The following is a 24,576-nucleotide window of genomic DNA, read 5'->3' as shown; positions in this document are numbered from 1 at the left end:
TCCAGCATCCCTGAATGCCCTCCACGTTGCCCCTCCGAGGTCCCTCCAGTAAGTATGTGAGCTCTTCATTCGGGTCACTGCACAGCTCGGGACACTGGGCACCCTTGGTGGCCTCTCTGGGGAGGCTGGGGGTCTTCCATGCTGCCCCACCTGGCCTCAGGTGGGAAAAAATGGAGGGCTTGGGAATGACACAAAGAAGCCCAGCTATGCTGCGTGACCCTGTGCAGATCCACTGCCTTCTCTGGGCTTTAGTCAGGACAGGTGATGGCCCTCCCAGAGACCGTCCAACTCTGACAACCAGGCCCATGCCAGGACCTCACTTCCCTCCTTTCAGGGGCCCCACCGTGTGCCAGGCTGGGTGTCAAGTGGGGAACCCATAGGCCTTGCCCCCAACCAGGGGTTCCACTGCACAGTCCAGGCTGTTGTGAGCTGTGGACACCAGCACAGACCCAGGGAGGCTTCATGGGGGAGTGACTTGTAGCTGGGTCGTAAAGCTCACGGCAGGGTATCCGGCCACGCAGGATATGCTTTCTGCAGACACACGAACAAGAGTGCTGTGTTCACAAGGCAAGCGGTGCGGCTGGATGGGAGTTGGGGGAGGGGGCATGGGATGGCCTTGACTGTCATTCTTCACCCTTTTCTCTGTCTTGAGGTAGGGGGCTGTTTTCCTAGTGGCCACTGTCTGTGCCTGCAAGGTGGCCCTTGCCGTGCAGACCAAGGGAAGAGAGAGTTGGGTTGGTGAGACACTGGGCAGGAGATGATCTGGCGGCCTCTGGAATTCTCCAGCCGGGGCTAGGGGCCCTGGAAGGCAAGGACCTGGGCAGCGTTAAGGATGGCCTTACCCAGGAAGTCAGGCTGGTGAGGACGAAGATGATTTAGATGGAGGTCCTCTCTATGAGCAAAGGCTCAGGGCCTCTCTGTCTGTTCCTGCTGCAGGAGGAGATGCAGATGTCAGATGGCAGCCTCCTGGGGGACCCCAGGCTCACACCGCTAAGCAAGAAGCCCGGCGTCAAGTGGCAGAGGCCTCGGCTCACCCGCCAGGCCTTGATGCACTGCTGCCTGGTCAAGTGGATCCTGTCCAGCGCTGCCCCGCAGGGCTCAGGTAGGAGTGGGGGCGGGCGGGCCGGGGTTGGGGAGTCCGTTCTGACCTCTGTCCAAATCCGGGGCTCAGAAAGCACCCTGGGACCATTGCCCAGGCCACACCTCTGTTGGGAGATGTGTTTTCATTCATCCACACAGGGCACTGAGCTCAGAGCAGGGCCCTCAGAGGGTAGGGACAGAGGACTGGGACCTTGCTAGGGGCTCCACCTAGGTCACCGAGAGGATAGAGCCCAGCTTTGGAGGCTGACAGGACGGGCTTACTGCACCCACTTCACTTGCTAGGTAAGCTGAGGTCGGACCTCACCCCGTCTAAGTCCTCTGAGAAAGGGGCTGGTGCCCACCTGCAGGCCACATATAAGAAGGGCGACAAAGTGTACAGGGCTCTGGGGAGGGGAGCCAGTGTACTCAGGGCTGGAGCTGGCTTTTTATTCAGCCCGTGTTCTGGGTATTTGTGAGGCACTGACAGAAGTGGCTGCCTGGCACTGGCTATCAGTAATATTTAATGTTTGCCGTGTGTGACACGGCAGGAGGTGCAGAGGTGACCTCGTTCAGCCCCTGTACTCTCACACATGTGCACACACCATGCACACCTGTGCATCTACCACACGTGTGTGCACACCCACTCATGTGCACATGTGGGCACATACATTCACATACATGTGACTCACAGTTATCCGTGCCACATGCAAGCACACAAACAAGTGTGCATGAGACTTTCTTTCTGACTCTAAGGGACAGATGCAGACCTGGCCCTGACAGCTGTCTTGCCTGTTGTCTCAGACACTCTCTGTGTGATGTCCAGGAGGCCTCAGTGCCCTGGACTAGAGAGTGGGCACAGTTGTGGCCCCAGCCCCCCATGAGTGATGGGGTAGGCAAGCAGGGGATTGGGCACAGAGGCTGGCAGCACCTCCAGTCTATGCATAAGGGGCAGTGGCTGCCAGCCAGGGCGCTCCCAGCACTCCAGTCCCCGCTCTGCTTGCCCAGAGTCTCAGCCTATCTACCATCCCTGCTGCCACTTGTTCTCAGCCTTCCCCACAGAGGCCTCCACGGAAGCGCAGGTGCACAAGAACACATGTGGGGTCTGTGTTTGCCCCCACTTCTCAGGAAGGGGGATAGTCTCGCATGTGGCAGAAACGTAAAGTCAGGGCAAGTTCACACTGACGTTCTGCAGCAGGACAAGTGGGTTCCCAGCAGAGCCCAGCAAGTGCAGGGGGAGAGGGCTGCTCTGGCCACACGGCCGCACACTCTCAAATTCCCCACTGGCCGCCCAGGTGTCCTCCCGAAGACCCTCCAGCCCCTCTGCTTGGCTGGCATCTCTGCTCCGCCCCCACATTCCTGACCCACTCCATTCAGTACCCCAATGCACCCCACCCCAGGCCTCCTGCTGGGCCTGGCTCATTTGGGGTGGGGCTGGGTGCGGTGTGCCACCCCCTTGCTGGGGCTTTTTGCATCCCTGAGTGTGGGTGGACACAGAGAAAGGCCAGCTGTGTTCAAGGTCACAAAGAGAGAGGGCCAAGGGGACCATGCGGCCTGCCTTCAGCTCAGGGCAGACCCCTAGAAAGCAGGGCCCTTCACACTCAGCTCCTACCGAGCTGTCAGCATGTGTCTGCTGAGTGCCCGGTCGCTTGTCACAGCAGCTGTGGGAACAGGAAAAGGAGGGCAGTTCCAGGATGCCATCCATGGCTCCAGCCAGCCCTTGGGTGGGTGTATTTACAGGCAGCACACCAGGCACCCACAGGAAAACTGGGTCCTATTTAGCTGTGTGGGGCAAGCTATGCAGATCACCCTGTTTCACCAGGGGTGGGTGGCAGCCACATGAGTCAGCAGGTCACCCGGCATCAGGGCCTGGGCAGCCCTGACCAAGAGCTTCTGCTCCCTGTGCTCCAGTCCTGACATGTGTCCCCCATTTCCTTTCTCTCGGGGAGCTGAGGGAGGTGGGAGCCTCTGGGTTGGTGCGGGCATTAGCCACCCTGACAGGCTGAGCCCTCCTTGTGTCCTCCATCTAACACATCCTGTGCGCGTCCCTCTGGGATAGCACTGCTGGTCACACGGAGGCAGTGAGGCATCCCTGCTCTACCAGGAGCTTCTGCAGGCTCTGGGTGCAGGGAACAATGGGTGCCATTCAGTGCAATTCTGTCATACCCAGCCGGTGGCCTCAGCAGCTGGCGCCTGCAGAAGGTGGCTGGCGGCCGAGACACTGCACCCTTGTCATCAGGGGATTTTCCATTTGCGAAGTGGGCCAGAGGGACAGATTTCTGGGATGGCCGGAGCCAGAACAAAGGTCCAAGCCCAGGAAACTGCACAGTGTCTAAACTCAGGTCACCTCAACCAAGAGTGGCTGGAACTCAGGGGTCAGAATCCTGAAGGCCAGGGTGGGACCAGCTGCCACTGTGCCCTGGTGTCACTCCCAGGCTGTGAAGGCCTCAAAATGGAGTTGGGAGCTGGTCGGCTGTGGTGGCCACTCGGAGGGTTGTGCCCAGGAAAAGGAGAGTAAAGGCCAGGCGGTGCATCCCCACCCCGCCCAGGAGTACCCATCCTCAGCAGAGAATGGTGCCCTCCCCAATATTTAGGGCCCATCCTCAGTGCCCCAGATGTGCCACCCCTGTGGGAAAGCGTTCTTCTTTGAATCTAAAACCTCTAATCTGGAGGCCACCACCACTTCCCTTGGTTCCTGGACCCGTTATTTGGCAGCATCAGCATCCAATGGGACAGCACCTGAATCTCACAGTTGGGGCTGAAACCAGCAGGCGGGAGGCTCTCCCACCGCTCTGTATGGCAGCGGTTGCTGGCACCGGACAGGATGAGGCCAGGGGGCTTGTAAGCACCGACCTTTGGCCACATGTTTCTGCTGTAAAATGAGCCACTCAGTGAGTGACATCGATGTGTGGACACTGAAGGTTGGTGGCACTGGCAGAAGCAAGGCAGGCAGGAAGGAAGGTCCACATGCAGAGTGAGTGTCAAGTCCAGAGAGGACAAATGGTGGTTCCTGCCAGGAGGGAAGAGATACAGTGTAGCTGACCTGCCACCTGCTGGTCACTGGGCAACAGCTGTGGCCAAGAACCCATAGGAGCCTTCGTCTACTGCGCAGCCAGGGCACAGGCTGACTGATGTGGGCAGACAGGCTGTCCCGTCCACTCGGGCCTTGGTGCCCTTGGGAGCATCACAAAGGGCTCTGACGTCCTCACACATCCTGGTGGCCACGCCGCCAGCCTTGTTTTCTCTGCTGCCCTGAGCCCTGAACGGATGGTTGGCACCTGCCCAGGACAGTGGGAATTTGCTGGCCAGGCTGCCTTTCCTCTCCTGCCAGACTGTGTGGACAGGCAGACTTCCCCAGCGTCCTGCCCGCCAGGAAGGCGTCTCTTCTCTACATCGGTCCCGAGTGGGCCGCCTGTCAGCATGGAGGGGTGCCGATGTTTCCGGTAGCTCTCTGTCTGCAAATTACGTGTGAATGCTTTTCCTCCTCAGAGGTCTTAAGGGCTCCCCGGGGAAAACAGGCTGGGCCCAGAGGAAAGTGGCAATGGGACTGTTCCCATGGGGGCTGAGCCCCACTCTGATATACCTGAGTCCTCCAGGAGCCCCACCCTCAGCCCACACAGACACCTGTGCGAGATGATGGGGCAGCACACACGTGCCTTTAGAGCTGGGAGAGAAGCCGATACCAGTTTCTTGTGGGCACCCCAGGTCTCAGGGCCGCCTGGTGTCCCACAGTCAGGCGTTCCCTCTCCATGAGAGCCCAGTAGGGAGACCTTTGCCAAAGAAAGCCTGGCTTTGCTCGAAACCCGAGGCAACCGTGGGGTGCCGTACCGGGGCCTGTCATAGGCCCTGCGGGCCACCCTAACTCGCCTTAGGCACAGGTTTGCTGCTGAGTGTGCTCAGTGACCAAACCCAAGGGCACAGCCTTTGCCGGCACCCAGGAAACAGCCTGGAGCAGCCTGCTTACCTGGTGTGTAGGTGGATCCATCAGGCCTGTGTCGGCTTGAGTATAAGAGAAGCCCCACATAATGATGGCTTCACGTAGACAAAGGCCTGAATCTCCCAGAAGAGCACTCTGGGCCAGAGTGGCAGATACCAGCTTAGCAGCATGGGGAGGTTGGAGACAAGGTCTTAGTTTTTTGCCCTATCCTCACAATTGCAAGGTGGATGCTTTGTCTCCAGCCATCGTGGTTTTGTTCCAGGCAGGAGAAAGGAGAAACTAGGTGAAAGGAGGAAGTGATGGGGCCTGCATTAGGAAGGCAAGTCTCTCACAGAACTTCCTGGAAGATTTCTGCCTACAGCCCATTGGCCAGGACTGAGCCTGCCACCTTGACTGCAAGGAAGGCCGGGGAATGGCCATTTTATAAGCTGGGCACATTTGCACCTCCAACAAAATCTGAATTCTGTGGACAAAGAAGCAGAGAAAAACAAATACTGGAATGACCTTCTCTGCCACGTGTGCCCCATAGGGTTTTGATAGTGAAATGCAGTGCTGCCCATAGGACCTTAGCAAGCCACTTGCACACACTAGGTGCTCAATCAATGTGGGGGTGCTCAGCTATTCCTGTTCCAGCCACCCACTTGGTTTTCCCTTATCTTCCTCATCAGAGGACCCTCTTGTCTCTTCATTGTCTGCTCTGTAGAGGTACCAGCGGGCTGGGAGATGGGTCAGTGAGCAAAAGCCAGGCCCCATCCGTTCCCCCAGGCCTGCCCGGGGCGTCTGGCCCCTAGGCCCACTTGGTGAGGGCAGAGTTGAGCAGAGCCGCTCCCTTTCTGGCTGCACAGAAGCCCTGGGGCCTGGATGAGGCCCCTTTGCAGTGAGATCACACTCTCTGCTGAAAATCACACCGGTGGCACCTTCTCATTGGTGTTGAGAACTGGGGGCAAGGCTCAACCCTTCCCAGCTCAGGAGGCAGCAGAGGCCCTTCTGCCTCCAGAAGACTGAGCTTTGGGTCCAAGAGGCCAGGCAGCAGGTGAAGGGCCCATCTTGCCCTGCTTCAGGAGGCTGACCCCTGGCAGTAGGGCTGGGAAAGGCCCAGAGAGCAGGAGGTGGGGACAGAGAACAGAGGAGGGGAAGAAGGCCAGAACTGTTGAGACATCGAGGAACAGGCTGAGACCCACAGGAGAGACAGAGGGACTGACCAGAAGAGGCGGGGGAGAGAGAAGTTCTAGAGGAAAGGTTCTGAGTGTCCAGTTGGGGAGAGGCCGGCAGAGGAGGCTCAGAGAAGGTGGAGTGGTATAGCAAGAGCAAAAGCAGGATAGAGGCGCCCCAGGAATTGAGCCAGGCCCAGGGATGGTGGGCCATGGCAAGGCCCCTGGCCTGGCCCAGGGTGCTGCACCGAGGCTGCACGAGTGTCAGCATGGCTGCAAGAAGCTCCTAGGTGACATCATCAGCTTCTTCTTCCGCTTCATCTCCGGGAACCTGGCTCGAGGTGAGGATGCTCCGCGGGGCTGGGGAGGGGGCAGGAAGGGGCAGCTGGGTCAGAGCCACCCCCACCGCCCTGACTGTGGTCTGCAGTCCTGCCCTGTGACCCACCCACGGGCAGTGAGTGCCAAGCCAGGGCTCCCTGACTCATGGGCCCGGGGAAGGAAGGCAGCGGGGAGGGGTTTTCTTCTCCAGGGCCACAGACTCAGCATAGCTGGTGGGGAGGAGGGGGCTCCTTGTGCATGCTGACCCTATTGCCCCGAACCTCTCCCCTTCTCCCTCCCTGGGGACCCCTGTCCCCCTCCATCAAAGACAGGCGTGACATCTGCAGTGAGAATTAAAGAAAATGAGCAAAGGCGTAGAGTGCTCAGTCAGTGAAAGCCATTGTCCAGAATCTATGAAAACCAGCCAACTGGGGGCAGGGCGGGGTGATGTTCTGGCAGGGACATGGGGTGGGACTCTGAAGCCCATGCTCTCGGGATCAGGCCAGAAAGAGCCCGGTGCCCGAGGGACTCCACAGCAGGCCAGGCCCCACTTCATGAGGCCTCCTCTGCCCCTCGCCTGGGCAGGTGCTCAAGGGCCGAGCAGCTCCCGGACCAAGGTGAGGCCACGGAGCCTAGGAGGCAGGCACAGCAAGAGAAGCTCCTGCCCATGGGGACCCCAGTTTCTGTAGCAAGATTCCTAGAAGGATGGTGTCAGGAGCTTCAGACTGAAAGGAGAAATCCCAGCAGCATCCAGGCCCTTCTGTTCTGTTATTGGAGGGACAAGAAGGGAAGATGCTAAGGAAATCTCGTGATTCTCTGGGAGATATCAGAGAAACCCCTACACAAAAAGGTGAGTTGGTGTAGATACGTGACATGTTGGCTTTTTAGCCAAAGCTAAAAGCCTCTTACACTGCCCAAAAATGCTCAAAGATGCAGAGAGACAATCGCCAAGTCCACCAAGCAAGGCTGAGCTGGGAAGCTTGTGTTCCCTCGCCAGTGGTGGGGCCTTGTCCCCATCCTGCTCCCTGCCCTGTCCTGAGGGCCTAGCATAGAGCCTGGTACACTCAATACTTGTCAGACTAATGAATAACATTTTAAGAAGAATAAAAACATAAAATTGAGTATATACAATCGATTGTCTCAAAATCTGAAATACTCAGAAGCAGTAACAAATCTCTAGGAATAAGAAGGCAGTGTTCTGACATAATGAAGCTTGGCCGAGGGAGAGCAGATGGAGGTGTGAGTCTGAAGTAAGGGTGCAATCTCAGGGCCTCAGGTGGGAACTCAGGCTGCAGGGAAAGGGGCCCAGGGTCACCTGGGGGGTCAGTGACAGCGTACTTATTGAAATCTCAGTGATAGGAGCCTTCACTTCCGTTAGCTTCATGCACCTTTCTCAAACATTTCTACCTGCCCAACATGCTTACAGGCTCAGGAGTGCTCTCTTCTGCCTCCTCTATGTGTCTCTCTGTCTCAGTCTGCCTAGAAATGGGGGGAGATGCTGCAGGTCTGTGTCACCTCAGAGTGCAATCCGCCTCCCTGGGCCTCAGGTCCCTTGCCTGACAAAAACACACGCAGGCTTACTGGTCCACTTCTGAGCTCCTTCTAGCTCTGGGGGACACTGGCTCTGGGATCAAGTCATGATGGGTAGGGAGGAGCCACCTGGGAGGAGGGACTCCTCGGTGTGAACTCTGAGATGGGCTGAGAACAGTGTGGGTGTTGAAAATAAATGCTCGTTTGGCATCAAGGCAGGAACACACCGGAGCAAGTGTGACTGTCATGTGTGACCCATCTAGCCCACCATGCAGGATTGCTGCTCCCGCCCTGTGGGTAAGATCTGTGCAGATCCCATGATCATCTTTCAGGTCAGAGAGTGCTCAGAGACTCCATTTCGGCCCAACATCAGCACTCCAGACCCTCGCTTACCAGGGGTCCCTTCCCTCTGACTGTCCCAGGCGTATGGCTAGACAAGTGAGGCAGAGTGTGGGCAGAGTCCTGGGTGTCTCCACTCCCGCTTTGCTCGGCTCCTCACTCGATTTCGAGGCTGAGCCAGTGCTGCCTCCTGTCAGCGCACTCGGTGGCCCTTGGCCTCATCCTTTAACATGGTGACTGCCCCTGGCCAGGCAGGGGGAAGGTGGCACCTCAAAGGAGGACTCCCCGGCTTTCCTCCACAGGGTCTCTGCACAGAGGCACCCTCTGCCTCCATCATTGCCACTGGGAGTGTCCAGGTCCCTCCCTCACCCAACGACTATCACCTGACCTCCTCCAGCTATGGATCAGACCCACCTGGCTCTGCAGCCCCCAACTCTGGGGGCACATGCCCAGATCCCCACAGGCTTCAGAATGAGGTGGCAGAGACCCAAAGTTACAGACAAGTTGGGCACAGCTGGCTTGAGTTGTGAAAGCATCTTTCTTGATGTGTTAAAAATATCATTCTCCCACAAATAGACAGTGAGTTTGTGTCAAGTTCTATTAAAATCCTTAATGAGGGAACCAGCAGAATGACAAAGCCGATTCGAAAGAGAAAGACACACAGGAAGTTTTAGAGAAATAAAAGGAGCACCGAGACCTGGGTGCTCAGTGACATGTGACACTTAGGAAGATCCAGGACAGAGAAACCACTCTCCATGGGGTTATGGTCTCTGCCAGAGAGGAGGTCATTATATCTTATCAGGGTGGCAGGCTTGGCCCTCATCAGTGGCAGAGCTTAGTTCTGCTCCCATGGAGACTCAGATGCCCTGGGCAGGCGTTAGTTACTCAGCGTCCCAGCAGGACCTGAAAATTACACAGTGTTCTTTGGACTTTAGTTCCACAATTTAAAAACAGTTTTAAAGAATCTCATCTCTCCCACTCATAGCTATCAAAAGGTCAACTGAGGTGCATTCAAAATGTCAAGAGTTCATTTGAGCAAATGCAGAAGTGAATGGCGCAGAGTGGAACCGAAGGTGGTCGGGAGGCTGCGGTGACAGGAGCCGGGAAGAAATTTTTATAGACAAGACGCGAAAGCAAAGCTTGGTTGGCTGGAGCTGGAGCGGTTGGGAAAGCCTCGTCGGCCATGTCTGATGGGCTGTGCAGAAGTTTCGTTTTCTCAGATTTGAGTACACCGGCTGGCTTAGGTTTGGTTTGCTCCGTCAGCTACCAAATATTAGAGTCACCCCAGTGCAATGGCCTCCTTGTTCAAACACTTTAATATCCCTGCATGAAACAAATTGTTCCTACCCTCTCCGAGCCTGTTTCCTCATCCATTGAATGGGTATAATGCGGTGGTTTTGAGGAGTCTGCCGGAGTCACCGAAAAGGACTAAGACAGAGCTACTCCTTATGGTTTCAGTGGCAAAGCTAGTGGTAATGGGGACATGTTATGTGACTCTGAGCTGGGGCTTCCTCCTTTCTGGGCTTCAGTTTCCCTATCTGTGAAATTAGGGCTGGAGAAGGCAATTTTCAAGGTCAAGGACCAACTTTGGTCCTGTGGATTTTATCCCCTCCATCCCTTTCACCAGGCAAAGGGGCCTGGGGACTTGGGGTGCATTTGTGGCTCCTGGACTCCAGATAGGGCCTGCCTTTCAAGATGATATCCACTCTTGCCTGTCCCCTGCTTGTCCTCAGACGCTCTTCTTGAGTCCTGGGAGACTTGCCCACCACTACTCAGAATGCTCCCCAGGGCCTCGCTAACGGGATGACAGAGCAATGTTCACCAACAACCAACACCAGCACCTTGATTCCTGCCTGAGCTCTAGTGGGGAGGCTGGGCTTCTCCAGACAGATATAATGAGCTGCTGCAGCCCCGCCCCTCCAGTGGCCTCTGCCCACACAGCCTCCCCACTGCCTGCCACCAAGTGGCCAGCTCAGAATGGGTAGGAGAAGGGTGGAACAGGATGCAAAGAGTGGATCAGTGGGAAGGCTCAGTGGGCAGTGACTGGAAAAGTGGGCAGGTGGAGCTCCCGGAAAGGTGTTTGGCGGCCACCTGCTCAGACAAGGGCCCTACGTGTGTGCACGCCGGTGTGCGTATCCACGTGTGTGTACACGTGTGTGTGTGAGTGTATGTGTTTGTGCACATGTGTGTGTGGTGTTCCTGCTGCTGTGGGGCCCAGGCCCTGCCCTCTAAGGTGGATGGAAATTGGATTATTGGGGCATTGGGGCAGGAAAACAGAAATAGCTTCCGGACGCTCTGGATTGGGGGAAACGTCTTTGGGCCACTCTTGAGGCTGCTCAGGGAAAGGCAGAACCTTGGTGGCTGAGTGACTAGGGCTCCAGGGCAGATGCGCACAGGCTGGTGAGCCTGATGCCACTAGCCTAGCCAGCTCCTCCTGCCACCTCCCTTCACCTGCCGCGGGCATTCCACATCTTCCCACCAGGGGGCAGCAGGGCCATGACGTCTACCTCTGGGGATCATTTTCATCTTCTCACCAGCTCGCATTTTCTGACACCAGCCTTCCCCTTACCGCCCAGTTCCACCCCTTCACCTGTTTAGGGTTTAGAGACACAGGCATCTGGCGTCCCCAGGCTGCCACTTCTCGTCCAGGGCGCGTCCTGGCATCCCAGCTCCTGGCGCCCTGAGCTAAGTCCAGGACGGGCTGGGACCCTCTCCTCAGCAGGCTTCCCTTCCCCTCCACTGCCCAAGAAGTCACCAGCTTAGTGTGCCCTGGGGTGGCAGTGGCTCCAGAGGCCTCAGGAGGGTGGGGTGAATCCTAGTGTGTGACACAGGAAGGCCCCCTTTAGCTGTCCCCCACGGGTGTGGATGAGGGGCCACACCCAGGTTGTGCCTGGCCTGGGGGGAGTGTTTAATGATCTGATAGGGATGTTCCCCATGACAGGCAGACCAGGTTGTGACTGCCAGTTCATAGGCGGGCAGAGTCTCTGAGGTGAAATGGGCAGGACACAGAGGACTGACTCAGTGAAGGAGACATACCCCTTCCCAGTGGTCCAGGTCGCCTCCTCTAGAAATAACGCTGAAGTTGGAATATTGTTAGGTTGACTTGTTTGCTTTTAGTGCCCTTGCATTGCAAGATAAAAGATGACACTTTTATGGCATCTTCCAAATCTGGGGGAAAATAGGAAGGACCTATAAAAGCCTGGGGACCATAGTCACAGACCCCTGCCCAGCTGAGGCTGGGCTGGAAGGCTGAAAGGAGGAAGTGATAGGAGTGAGAGGCAGAGGCCAGGGACAGATGGGAGGGCAGGTGTCCTGGCTGGGCCCCACGGAGGACATTCTCCCCCACCCCCCTTCAGAGCAACTGTGGCCATGGTGGTGCACTTCATGAGCCTGGGCCCCCCATCTGGTGGCTGAGACCTGTCCCTCCCAAAGAAGGGCAAGCTAAGGATTGGGCCTGAGCAGTGACCAGAATCTGAGGACTGGAGTGGGGAGTGGCTGAGGCTGCACTGGCCCCGGGACAGGGAACAACCAAGAGAAGGTGAGTGAGTAAATAAGAGAGGGCGGGTTAGGGGTAGTGAGTGAAAGGCAGAGAAGGGCAACCAAGGAAGCAGTTGTTCGGGAATGATGACCCAGCATAGTCCCACAGCAGAAGCCTTGTTTTTTTCCTCACCTGCGGCTCCTGCCCAGGCCTCTCCCTGGAGGCATCCCTACCCAGCAAGCAGCCAGAGGAGCTTGGCAATCTCTTTCCTGCCCCAAACCCTTGGTGGGATCCCCTGAAGTTCTAATACATCCCCAGCGCCTGCCTGGTCCTCCTCGGCAGGATGGTAGTTCAAAGTCCTCTCTGCCCAGAGCCCCTGTGAGCTAGTCTTTCCCCATCCCCAGGCCACAGTTCACCTCCTCAGAGAATTTCTATCCTATGATCACAAGGCTGGCACATACCAGGGGCATCTGACAAAGGCCACTCTCCCTTCTGGGCGTCCACGCTGCCTGTGCTCACTAGCCCTGGAGATTTCTGCATGGACAACAAGCAGGTTTCAGGGGGCTGCTCAGCTGGTCCAGTTCTAGGGACCCTGAAAGTCTGACCTCTGCTGCCTGTGTATCATGATAATCACGCCCACCTTGGCTTTGGCCATGAAGTGCCAGCATTCAGCCCTGCCACTCAGGGCCATCATCCCTATTGCATGTAGGGATCTCAGTTCAATGGCTCTAAGGTGACATGCAGGACTGCTGCCTGCTCGTCAAGGAGATACTCACGCACACATGCCCATGCATGCACACCCAGGTACACCTACAAGCAGGGTCACTGTTTCACTCAGTTTGTGAGGCTTTTGGCACATACTGGGCCAGAGCCTGGGGCCATCCCAGGGGAGGCCCTAGAGCGGGTGGAGCAGATTTGGGGCAGGGCAGGGCAGGGAGCAGAGGCAACAGTCTGGGTGCAGTCCATCCTCACCCCCATCTTCCTTGGGTCTGGGGAAATGGACCAAATACAATGGCAGACTCATCCCTCCCCCAGCCCTACAGCCTTCCTCTTGGACCTGCTGAGTTCACACGGCACAAATAGGAAAACTGAGGCCTGGAAAGAGAATGGGAGCTGTGCAAGGCGCAGGTCTGTGAACTCCCAGGATAGTGTTCTTTCCTCCACTCCCCAAAGCTGTCTCAGGCTCAGTGTCCCTGACAGAGAGACTGAGGGCTCCAACTAGCACTTGGAGGAGGGCGCTGGGTGCCTGGTGGGCAGCTGAGTTATTTGCAAGCCCGCATCTCACAAGGAGCATCTGTGGGGAAGCTGGAAGCCACCATGTGCTGGCTTAGCTGTCTGTATGTACACATGTGCTTGCATAATGGGTGCATGTATAAGCGTGTGTGTGCGTGTATGTGTGCACACCCTACAGTCTGCACGTCCTCTGGTTGGTGTGGCTTTCGAGACTGCCATACCATGGCAGTGAAGGCGGGTTAAGAGGGAGACCAGGTGCTGTTCTTGAAGCAATATCCTCGTCCACACTAGCCAACTGAACACCGCTCAGCCCCCTCAGAGCCGGGAGCTGGCAAAGGAATAAACAAGCTGGATGCCTTTTCAGCTGTGGCCTCTGCCAACCCTCAGGCATGCCCTCAGGCATGTGGGCTGGTGGCGAGTGCATGGCCCTCTTAGTAGTCTATGGAAGGAAGAGGGGGTGCCACGGAGGACAAGGAGGAGAGGGCAGAGATTGGATGAGCGTCTAAGTGTAACCCAGGGCTTCTGAGCAAAGGTGGGAGGGGCCTGGACTGTAGTCCTAGTTCTCCCACTTACCCGCTGTGTGACCTTGGGCAAGTCGCTCCACCTCTCTGAGCCTCCCTTTCCTCATTTGTGAAACGGGGAGTGGCAGTTGAAGAATGCCCCTCTCTGGGCCACTGCGAGAATTAAATAATTCACAGCCCTTGGCCCGGGCATGTCCAGTAACCAGCAAGTGCTCAGTCAGTGTTCTGGGCCCAAGGCTGGGCCTTGGAGCACCCACGCCAGCCACCTCGAACTGATGGGGCTCCTATTGAGAGCAACCCCATCTGAGGCTCAGGCTAGGTCTGCGTCCTACCTAGCTGATGTCAGGAGTAAGACCAGGTCCCCAGGCATCTGCCCCAGGTGGGCCACTTCCCCAACAGGCCCAGGCTAACATTACCCACATTTGCTGAGTGCAGACCACCTGGGTGCCACGCTGGGTGTGCTCTGTCACCCGCCCACTTTACAGATGAGTCCTGAGGTCCAGGGAGGTTGAGCAGCTGGCCTGGGCGACCAAGCTAGGAGTGCCCCGCGGCGTCTGACTGCAGAGCCATAGGGGCCCTCATACTTAGCGCAGTCCTGGCTGCCGATGGGGTCACAGCAGGGGACTGAGGCTGCACCCCTCTGGGCAGCCTGATAGGATTTGTTGGGCCTCCTTGTTGAGTACTCACTGGTGCATGCATTCACGTAAGCCAGCAGATGTTTGCAGCCATTACGGCGATTGATCGCTTCGATCCCGTGTGCCGTGGCTGGGTGAGCCCTGCTTACTCATGCTTTCTTAAAGCAGCCTCTGCTCTCACGACTTTAATAATTCAGCTCCTAATTGTCTCCAAAAGCAAACCTGAAAGTGCCAGCTCAGGGCCTTCATCCCTCTCTGGTCCTCCGCTGTGTGGCGGGGGTGGGGGGTGGGGGTCTTACCCACTTCTACTGCAGGCCAGGCCTCCCTGCCCACCTGTGACCACTTCCTGGAGGGGCACAGTCTGAGGGCGGGGTGGGGGGGCTCTGGTGTCACCTGCAGCAGCAGGAGGGGGCTGGAGTAACTGAGTTGCAGGGCTGAGGGAGGAGGAGGCAGGCAGGTGGTAAGGCTGCTGCTTCCCAGGGAGCCCTGCAGAGCTGAAGAGTGGGAGGGAGAGGTGAGGACATTGGGTATCTTTAGGTGACAGGGGAGGCCATCCTGATTGAGTCCCCAGACAGGCCTCAGGCCAGAAATTGCTCCTGCCGTGGGCTGCAGGGTGAGTCATAGGTGTTCATCTCCTGGTGCCAGGTGTCCTGGCTGATGGTGCTCCTTTACGCCCTCTGGGGATCATCTTCAAATGAAGTTCTCTGGGGAACTGCCCAGACCAGGGGCCACTAATGGCACCACTCTGAGCCCCACTTCCCTTCTTTCTCAAGGCCAGCCACAGTGACCAGGGGGGTATAGGGAAGAGTCACGTGACCCCTCAAATGGAGCATCTGTCCAGTGACATCCCTGTGGCCACGCAGGCCAGGCCAATGGAGGCAGACACCATGGCAGCCGGGGCAGGGGGGACCAGTGTGTGATGGTCCTTCCTGGGCCAACAGCCACCACTGAGAAGGGTCCAGTGGGCTGGGGCATGGGCTGTGGCTCCTGAGACCTGCGAGGTTGCCAGGCTGGTGCTGGGCCTGTGGAAACTTCTGAGATTCCTCTGCCCTCCAGCCCCAGGCTGGGCTACAGGCCTCCAGTTATAGTGGAGCTTATCTACCAGGCACTGCTCTGGGCCCTGAGAACATTGCAGGGAATTGGATGGATCAAAGCCCTCTGGAGTTTACAGGCTGTAAAATGAGATGGGTAAATAAATTATACATTAGAATGAGGAGGGGGTGGGGGCACTCAAAGAAGGGCTTGGGGGGGGTCGTGACATTTTAGTAAAGACCTGAGTGGGGAGAGAAGAGCCAAAGGCAGAGGGACAGCAAGGGCCAAAGCCCAGAGGTGGGTGTGCTGGGTGTCTTGGGGACAGGGAGGTATGGAGACACTCAGATGGGTCCTGGCAAGGACACAGGTGGAGGAGGGCCTGAGAGCCACTGTGGGCACCTCCGCTGCTCGTGACAGTGAAGCAGAGCACAGGGGTCTGAGTGGAGAGGTGTGTGGAGCTGCCTGCGCTTGAGCTGAACTTTCTGCCACTGCAAGTGGAGACTGAGCCTCAGGGGCCAGCAAGGTGGTGGTGGGCTGTGCAGTCACCTAGGGCTGGGCAGGTAGTAAGAAGCAGGTGGGTTCTGGAGGCGTTTTGAAAGATATGCTGACGAGCAGGACTAGGATGTAAGACACAAGAAGTTGAGGATAGCGATGGGTCAAGGTTTTGTCCTGAGCATCTGGAGTGGTCATTTCCTTTGTTGATCCTGACCAGCCGAGCCAATGAGATTCTTCCCAGACTTGCAGGGAGTGGCCTCATGTCTGCAGCAGAAAGGCTGTGACTCGCAGGCCTGGTGGCTTCTAGTCACCAGGTGTCAAGACACGTGGAGGAAGCCATTTGGGGAGAGTGAGGCTGACATGCAGAGTGGGGACATGAGAGGTAAGGACGCGATTTGATCTCAGGTCTCTAGTCATTCCTGTCCCTTTTCTTCCTGTGGTTTGACTTAAGGCTGATAAATCCCTTTGCCTGAGCAAGTTCAATTGAGGGGCCCAAATACAGCACTTCAGCCGTCTGACAGAGGTGGGGGAGAGACAGGGAACTGGGGAGGCCCAGAGCCCAAAGGATGGCTCATTCTCCTAAGCCTGGATGGACTACCCAGAGCCAGGCCTCCGATGCGCATTGGCATGCCACGGCTGCGGAGGCCAGCAAATGCCATACTGGCTGGGAACACATGTTGGTTTTGGGTTCTCCTCTGAGGCCACTGTTTAAAAGCTGCACAAGGCCCACTTTTGTTCCCTTGGGTTCCAATACAGGTTTGACTGCTCCCTTGATTGTTGATTTCCTCCACAAAGGACCTCAGGTTTGGTCTGATTCAGGGAAATGATGACTACACGGGTCAGGTTCCTGCAGCAGCCAGTGGGTGGTCTGGGGCTTGTGGCTCAGGAGCTGTCCCCTCTCACCATCTTCAGGATCAGTGCTTGGCGCTGAGCAGCATCCCTGACATTGGATAAACCAGACTGTACACTGCTGAGAGACAGGATCCAGCTTCTCTTTGCTTTTTTTTACCTCTTTTTTACTGTTTAGTTATTTCTCACGTCCCCCAGCAGTGCGTGAGACTATCTGTTTTTCACCCCTTCTCTAGACCTGGCTCTTATTGCTATTTTTTGCTTTTGATGATCTGGGTGGAAAATGATATCTCGATATTATTTTTATTTTATATTTCCTGGCTAATTAAGATATTAAAGTATGGATATTTAGATTTTACTTTCTACGAAGTATCCATCATGTTGTCTGTTTGGCTGTGCCATATGTATCAGGAATGTCAAGAGCCTCAAAGACCTCAGATTTACTCCGAGCTAACAGGTAGTCTGTCCCAGCTCTGTGGGTGCCATTCAGGGTCCAGAACACACCCAGCTCAGCAAGTGTCACCTTCAGGAATATTTACTTCACAACTCCTGAGGGAGGAGGGGCTAGCGACATTGAGCTCTGGCTGGTGGGTGACATGTGTTAGGAGAGTGGGCAAGGCAGCGCCATGCACATCTGCTTCCAGCTCTCCTATGGAGGACAGAGAAGATAACCAAAAAAGAATGACATAGGGGTGCCCTCAGCCAGCCAGATGTCATAAAGAAGCCCCCAAAGGCAGAAGGCAAGGAATCTCACCAAAGGAGGAAGCCACAGTGCAGAGTTAGGCTTGTTGGGGGGAGGGCGGTCACAGAGAACAGGAGGGATGCAGCAGTAGTCCCCGGGATGAGATGCTGTCCCACCGCCCATCTGAGCATGAAGGTGCCCACACCAGACCAGAGCTAATATGGGCAGGCATACCTGCAAGGAGCGGTGGTGCCCTGGGTAACGGGCAGTGCCCAAGAAGCGCAGGGTGCCTTGTCCCAGAAGGCGAGTCGTGGGCACAACCCGCACATCACCCATCCCACCTGCCTTGCCCTCCCTTCGAGGTCAGATCCTCCAGGCCTATCACATGCTGAGAGCTACCCAGTATTTCGAGAAACAATACTTCCATGAGACATTAAGCTCAAAGAAATGAAGGTGTCACAACAAATCAACAGAGTTACTAAGACAAACAAAAGAAAAGGTATAGAATAGAAAACATAGTGACTATCCTCAGAGATCTGAGGGGACGTATATACCAACAAAAGAATCAGCAACCTTAGAAGCAAAAGTACAATTGCTGCTAAAATGTAGGCAATTCCACGGGTAGAGGCTGAATCACCAGGCAGAACAGTCACCCGAAAAGGCAAATTAACAAGCTTGACTCTGTAACCTGGAATTTATATCAAGTTACATAAGCGAAAAGGTAAAGGGATGAAAATACGAAAAAGAATTAAGAGACCATGGAGGAGAGTTTCAACTTTCACTTACAAGGAGTTCCAGAAAGCAGGTATTGAGAGAACAGAGTGGAGGAAACAGCCACTAAAATAAACATTGTGACTGTCATTTCATTTAACCATCCCAGTGATGCAGTGAGGAAGCCACATTTGGCCACCAAGAAACCCAGGGAGAAGGGGTCTACGGCCGGGTCTGTCTGGCTCCTTGCTGGCGTCATGCTAAGACAAGCTGCAAATTCCCTAAAAGCTCCCATAGTAGAGCGGTGTTTGGCCAAGTGCGGGCCACAGGGTGTTCCTGCCATGTTCAGAGCTGCATCTGCCAGGCGCAGAGCAGACATCCGTAGAGTGTGTGTCAACAGTAAATGCATGAATGGGCCCAGGCCTCTTCTAAGTCTGAATCTTACATCTCCCCAGATTGAAGGAGTTTCAAACCAATGTTTCTTCCTCTGGGTCTAGCAGACAGACTCCTCTGGGTCTGACACCTCCCTTGTGAGGTCCTCACCTACCTGTCCCGGCCAACGCCAATTTGGCGTTCTGAGAAGGGGGGCTGGGTGTTTCCAAGGAGCTTCTCAGAGCTCGTGCTGGGGCTAGAGTCCCAGCACTTCTGGAGAGAAGTAGGGGGATCAAGTTCTGGTGCCTGCTATTTGCAGTCGTGAGTGGGGATATTATTAGGAGTGTTGTGAGGATAAAATGATATTATGCCCAGGAGAGTGGCTGGCACATAGTAAGCACTCAACAAATGAAGCTGCTGCTACTACTATTAATTATTACTATTATCATTACCCAGTTTCCTCACTTTACCGAGCTCAGGGAGAAGTAAGGACTGGCTGAGGCCCCCAGCCTGTGGGAGGTGAAGATGGGACTCAGACCCAGCTCCCAGGCCAGGACTCTGCTTCCCCACCTGTTTTCCACCTCAGATCTCAAGGTTTTGCTTCCCAAGTCCCTCGCCTGCATCCAGCTGACCCATGGCACCTGTAATAAATGTACCCCCTGCCAAGCTGCCGGGGGCCACTGCAGAGGCACTAAGCATCCCAGATGGAAATCCCTCCAGGGCACCCTGGGGCCCTGGGCTTGAGTTCAAACAAAGAAATGCTTATGTCCAGACAACTTCGCAGACCAGCAGCGAGAATGGCGCTTGAGAGCACTTAGCATTGGTATCACAAAACATGAGGATCGATGACGCCATGTGACCGGGGTGGCTGCCAGGGAAACCAGCAGCCTCTGAGTCACCAGTGGTACTTCCTGTGTATCTTCGTGCACAAGGCACTGGCCTTGATTCAGCAGGTGTTAAAATAACACGGTACCAGTCGACATGTGCTTGGAGTCCCAAGTGTACAGCATACTCCACGTGCACAAGGGGGCAGGCCAGGAGTGAGGGAGTGTTTCCTCAACTTTTGAGATGAGGCAACTGAGGCTGAAGGAGATGAAAAGTTACGTAGCTTAGGTCACACAGCCCTGAGTTACCTAGTCCTCTTGCCAATGCAGAGAGGTAGGAAAGCCACGTTCGGGCAAGAAACATGAATTTACCCCAAAAAACTTACAAACCAACGTAGCAGACACTGTGCAGACTCTAAAGGTCAGAAGTGAAGGTGCCAAGAGCCACAGATGGCCTTATCCAGTCCCGTCACTCTGGGACTGGGTAGTCCCCTGCACTGGATCTGGGTAGGGGAAGAAGAGACCCAAGAGGAGATGAGAAGTCCTCAGTGTGAGAGAGGGATTGGGGACCTGCCATTGCAGGGCACCAGGGAGCAGGACAAGGGTCTCCGAGGACAAGGGCCCTCAAATGTCCCTCCTTGTGTCACCTGTTCACTATTATGAGACTCTTTAAAACCCCAGGACAATAGATGGGAATTTGGGTATGCCTTGTGTGGAGATGGAGGCAGGAAGAGAGATCCTCAACTCCCATCCGTGGGAGATCAAGTAGGTGTCTGGGTTGTCCAAAGAAAAGGTTCTCATAAGTGGGCAGTGAGGGGACCACTACCCCAGTGACACCTGGAGATGTGTCCACATGGCCAAGGAGCTCAGTCCTCTCATGGCTTCCAAGTCTCCAGACCATGAGAACCAGAATCCTTAATTAAAGTGCATGAAGTTGCTTACTTTCCAAAGACTTGGGCCCTACAATTCCTGCAAGGGTCAAAATTCCCAGAAGCTGCCTACAATGTGGAAGATTTCATCCCTTTAGGACTTCTTAAGGAAAGTCTCTACTGATGAGATAGTCCCTTAGTTTTTGTTTAACTCAGGATGTCTTAATTTACTCTTCGTATTTGAAAGACATTTTTGCTGGGTATAGAATTAGAGATTGGCCTGTCATTTTATCTCTGAGAACTTTGAAAAAAGTGTACTCTGCACTCTGGCTTCTGTGGTATTTATCACAAAATCTACCATCATTTGTGTTGTTCCTCCCCTGAATATAATGTGTCTTTTCCCTCTGGTGCTTTTAAGGTTTTCTTCTCACCTCTGGTTTTCAGCAGTTTGATCAAGATGTGCCTTGCTGGGATTTTCTTTGTATTAAGCCTGCCTGCAATTTGTTGAGTTTATCGAATGTGTGGTTTATACCTTTCATCAATTTTGGAAATTTTTCTGCCACTATTTCTTCAAATTCAAATCCCGTCCCTTTCTCACGTCTCTTCTTCTGAAATACTAATCACATTTGTTAAACGTTTTGACTTTGTCTCACATCTTCCCTATATTCTTTCCTGTTATTTTTCTTCCCATTCATTTTTAGTCCATTAAATTTAATGTAATTATTGTTATGGTTGGATTTATCTCTGCCATTTTGTTACTTGTTTTCTATTTATCTTTTTGTTATTTTTTTGTTCTCTGTTCCTCCTTCATTGCCCTCTTTTGTGTTAAATACATTTTTAGTGTATCATTTTAATTCCTCTGTTTATTTAAAAACTGTATTATTTGAGTTACTTGCTTAGTGGATACCTTGGGGATTATAATATGAATTTTAATTTATCACAATTTACTTCAGAATAATATTTAATTCCAATAAAATATAAAAACTCTTTTCCAATATATTTCCTTTTTTCTCTCCCCTCCCATCTGCTATTATTATTACATATATTGCAACGATATATGTTATAAGCCAAAAAACACAGTGTTGTAATTATACTTTTATGCAAATTTATGTCTTTTTAAAAGTTAAGAGTAGAAATTAGAAAAAATACATTTATACAGTCTTTTAAACGTAACTACCTAATTGCAATTTCTGACATTCTTCCTTTTTCCCTATAGATTTGAGTTACTCTCTTTTAGCCTGAAGGAGTTCCTTTAATATTTCTTATAAGGCAGGTCTGCTAGCAATAAATTCTCTCAGCTTTATCTGGCAATGTCTTTATTTTCTCTTAATTTTTGAAGGATAGTTTTTCTGGATAAAGAATTCTCAGTTGATACGTGCTTTTTTTTTTCTTTTTTCTTTTAGCTCTTTGAGTATGTCATCCCACTGTTTTCCTGCCTCCATCATTTCTGACAAGAAGTTAGCCATTAATCATACTGTTCCCTGTATGTGATGTGTCGATGTTCTCTTTCTGCATTTAAGGGGCCAGACCACAAGGGTCTAGAGGAGTGGGATGCTATTGAATTAAAACCATAGGCTCTGGTGCTGGATTTCTTGGATTCAGATCCTGATGCTATGGCCTAACAGCTGTGTGCCCTTAAACAAAGCCTTAACCACTCTAATCAAGTCCTTACTTACCTGCAGCTGTAAGGGATGAGGACGATGAGCCGTGTTTAAGTGTCTAGTACACAGTAAGTGCTCAGTAGATGTCAGCTGCTTGTATGGGCTTTGTTAAGGATTATGGTCTTTGTCCCATGAGTAATGCAGAATGCATTAATTAGGACCTTCTTGATTGTAAGGGACAGCAACCCAACTCACATTGGCTTAAGCCACAATAGGGGATTTATTGGCTCATATAACTGAAAGATATAGATTTATCTTTATCTGAACTGTTTGCAGGAAATGTGTCCCTGGAACAGCATCTGTCAGGCCCAATCCCTCCCTTAAGAGTCAAAGACCCCTTGAAGTCCTTGGGCAGTGAGGTGGTCAGCACCAGTAGGCTGGAGACATGCAATGAACGTTGGTCAAACTGACGAGGTTCCAGCCCCCAGGAGCTGACAGTGCAGCTACAGTGAGACAGGAGTATGAGTGACATGAATGTTGGCTGGGCAGACAGCCAAAACTCAGCACAGAGTGGTGTGGCCAGGCAGCAGAGGCTATAGGGGCTCAGAGAAGGGGTTTCATTCAGGGCTGGCATAATTTGGGTGGCTTCCTGCAAGCGGAACTGAAGTGGCATCAACAGTGTGCCAGACAAAAGGAAGATGATGACCAAGACCAGATGTAGGTGCAAGTCTAGGTGTAGAGTGTCCCAATCAACCCTAAAGCAGATGGGTCTCTAAGAACTTTCTAAATTAGACTAGGGCACCAGGGCCCCCTGGGCCTCCTGGACATCCCAAGGTCTTCAAGTGAGGGCTGGCCCCCAGCCTTCCCCATCATCTGAGGAAGAGCAAGCTGCTCCCTCCAGAGGGCCCCTCAGCGCCCTGCCCTCAGCTGGCCCCCTCACTAAGGCAGGGAGCTGGCAGGAAGCATGGGCAACACACAGAATGCTGCCTGCCACAAGAGGCCCTGGGGGACCCTGGGGGAGGAGTGCATGCATGCCAGGCAAATGGTCCCTGGGAGGAGAACTGGAGGTGGCTAGAGAGGGCCTGGCCAGGCATTTCATGGGCCAGGCAAGTATGGGGTTTGGGGGCTCATCTGCCTGCTTCCCTCTTCGGCTCTGGGGAAGAAATAGGTGTGATGGGGCCCACGGCCCAGCCTCAGTGGACTTGGGCTGGCTCCTGAGCTGGCAGGCCCCAAGCTAGTGAGCCAGCAGGGAGTCAGCATCCCTTCCATTAGGCCCATGGCTGGGCTGCTGCTGATCATACGCTCTGCTCTCAGCCCTTCTATTCACTTAGGCGTCGTTAATATTTTACGCTGCAGAGCTAAGGGATCAATGCCTCATTTATAGCTCAGTATTTATGAGCAGTCCTGGAAGCTCTCACAGGGAAGATATGCAGGAGCACCAGGGGAAACTGAGGCAGGGAGTGGGGGTGGGTAGCCTCAGGGGGACCCCAGGGTGGCTTCCTGTGCCTGCTCCTTCTCTGTCCCCCATCTATCTCACATCTGGCACCATGGACACACCCAGCTCTGAGGACGCATGGTAAAGGGTCGTGAGAGTCCCCACGGGATACGTGGGAGGCTCTTTACCCTTGAGCCTTCCACACACTTCCATAACCCACCTGGTCCAGCAGCGCCGAGATCTCTGCCATCTGAGCATCTCTGCTCAGAACTCTGCCTCTGGTCAGTGCAGACTCCCCACATCCCTCTTAAATGGAATTGAAAGCTATACATTTACAGTTCTTTAAAACTATCTCCAACAACTCAGACTTTTAAATAGTGAGGTTGAACTGCGCAGGCCCGAAAAAAACGCCCAGTGTAGCCTCTTTCCTTTCAGCGTCCACAAAAGCAGTGCGGTGCCCTTGGGCGCATCTGCTCTGGACCCAAGCAAGGCCTGGCTGCACCTGGGCCCCTTCTGTGACCCACTCTCTAGTGCCCTCCTTCCTCACTTATAAAATGGGGGAAGAGAAATGCTCATGCGGGGAGCCCTAAAGGATAACAAGGAACCCTAACGGATTGGCTCCTATCTGTCAGCTCCAGAAGGGCCCTCAGCTCGTAGCTGCGGTTTCCCATCGCACCCAGCACCGAGCTCTGTGCTTGGCGCAGCACCAGCTCAGGATTTGTTGAATGAATGAATGAATGCTATTGTTCAGGGCCCAGGTTCAGGGCTCTGACTCACAGGCATGGAGTGGGGCTGGGATCCCCACCACTAAGGCACCCGGAGGACAGAACTTGGTGTCGCAGGCTAGCGCGCATCCTCTAAGTCCTGGCTGGTGCGCAGCGCCGGCTAAGGGGAGCAGAGTCGCGGTTCACGCCCTCTCGTCCCGGAGTCTACCGGCTCACAGAATCCCGGTCTCCGCCCTGCCGCGCCCTTCCTCTCCCCTTCTTTTCTCCTTCTTTCCGCGGCTTTCCTTCCCTACCCAGTGGCCCCCGGGAAGGAAGGAGGCGATCCTCAAACTAATTAGAACTCTCCGGCTGCCCGCGCAGAGCGCTTGGCATCCGCTTAGCTCTTTCCCACAGCCGGAAAGGCTGGCCTCAGCTCCTCCCTCTGGAGGAGAAGGCTGCACATCAGCGACTCCTCCAAGGTCACGCAGCTAAAGCAGAACTTGAACTGAGCTCCGCGGACTCTAATGCCAAAGCCCACACGCCCTCCTAAAGCCTCGAGCGCACGGGGGTTTCCAAAACTGAAAAACTTTGGAGATCAGGACTAAGTGCAGTCTCCCGCCGAGGGCTGGGTTTCGGGGAAACACTTGGAAGACCATCTCTACGCGGGCGGCGGGGCGGGAGGGGCTGCGGCCAGGCTCTGCACTCTCAGCCAAGAGAGGGGAGCCCCGACTCCGCGGGGAACAATGCCGCGCCTCCTCCTGCCCTGCCCCCACCCCGCACGCG

The 24,576-nt window shown here is 54.4% G+C and overlaps 1 protein-coding gene across 2 annotated transcripts in view; it reads left to right on the top strand.

Annotated features, from left to right (window-relative positions):
- KCNIP3 (potassium voltage-gated channel interacting protein 3) overlaps nucleotides 1–24,576 on the top strand; it is a 58,994-nt gene that overhangs the window by 11,804 nt on the left and 22,614 nt on the right. For both annotated transcript variants that reach the window (XM_039872571.1, XM_039872572.1), the window contains exon 2: nucleotides 937–1,102. In XM_039872571.1, coding sequence (XP_039728505.1) covers nucleotides 937–1,102 — 166 coding nt within the window. The remainder of the gene's footprint in view (nucleotides 1–936; nucleotides 1,103–24,576) is intronic.

The sequence above is a fragment of the Pteropus medius genome, unplaced genomic scaffold, assembly GCF_902729225.1.
Source record: "Pteropus medius unplaced genomic scaffold, Ma_sr-lr_union100, whole genome shotgun sequence".
NCBI classification, from domain to species: Eukaryota; Metazoa; Chordata; class Mammalia; order Chiroptera; family Pteropodidae; genus Pteropus; species Pteropus medius.
This window is presented reverse-complemented; position numbering and strand designations above follow the sequence as displayed.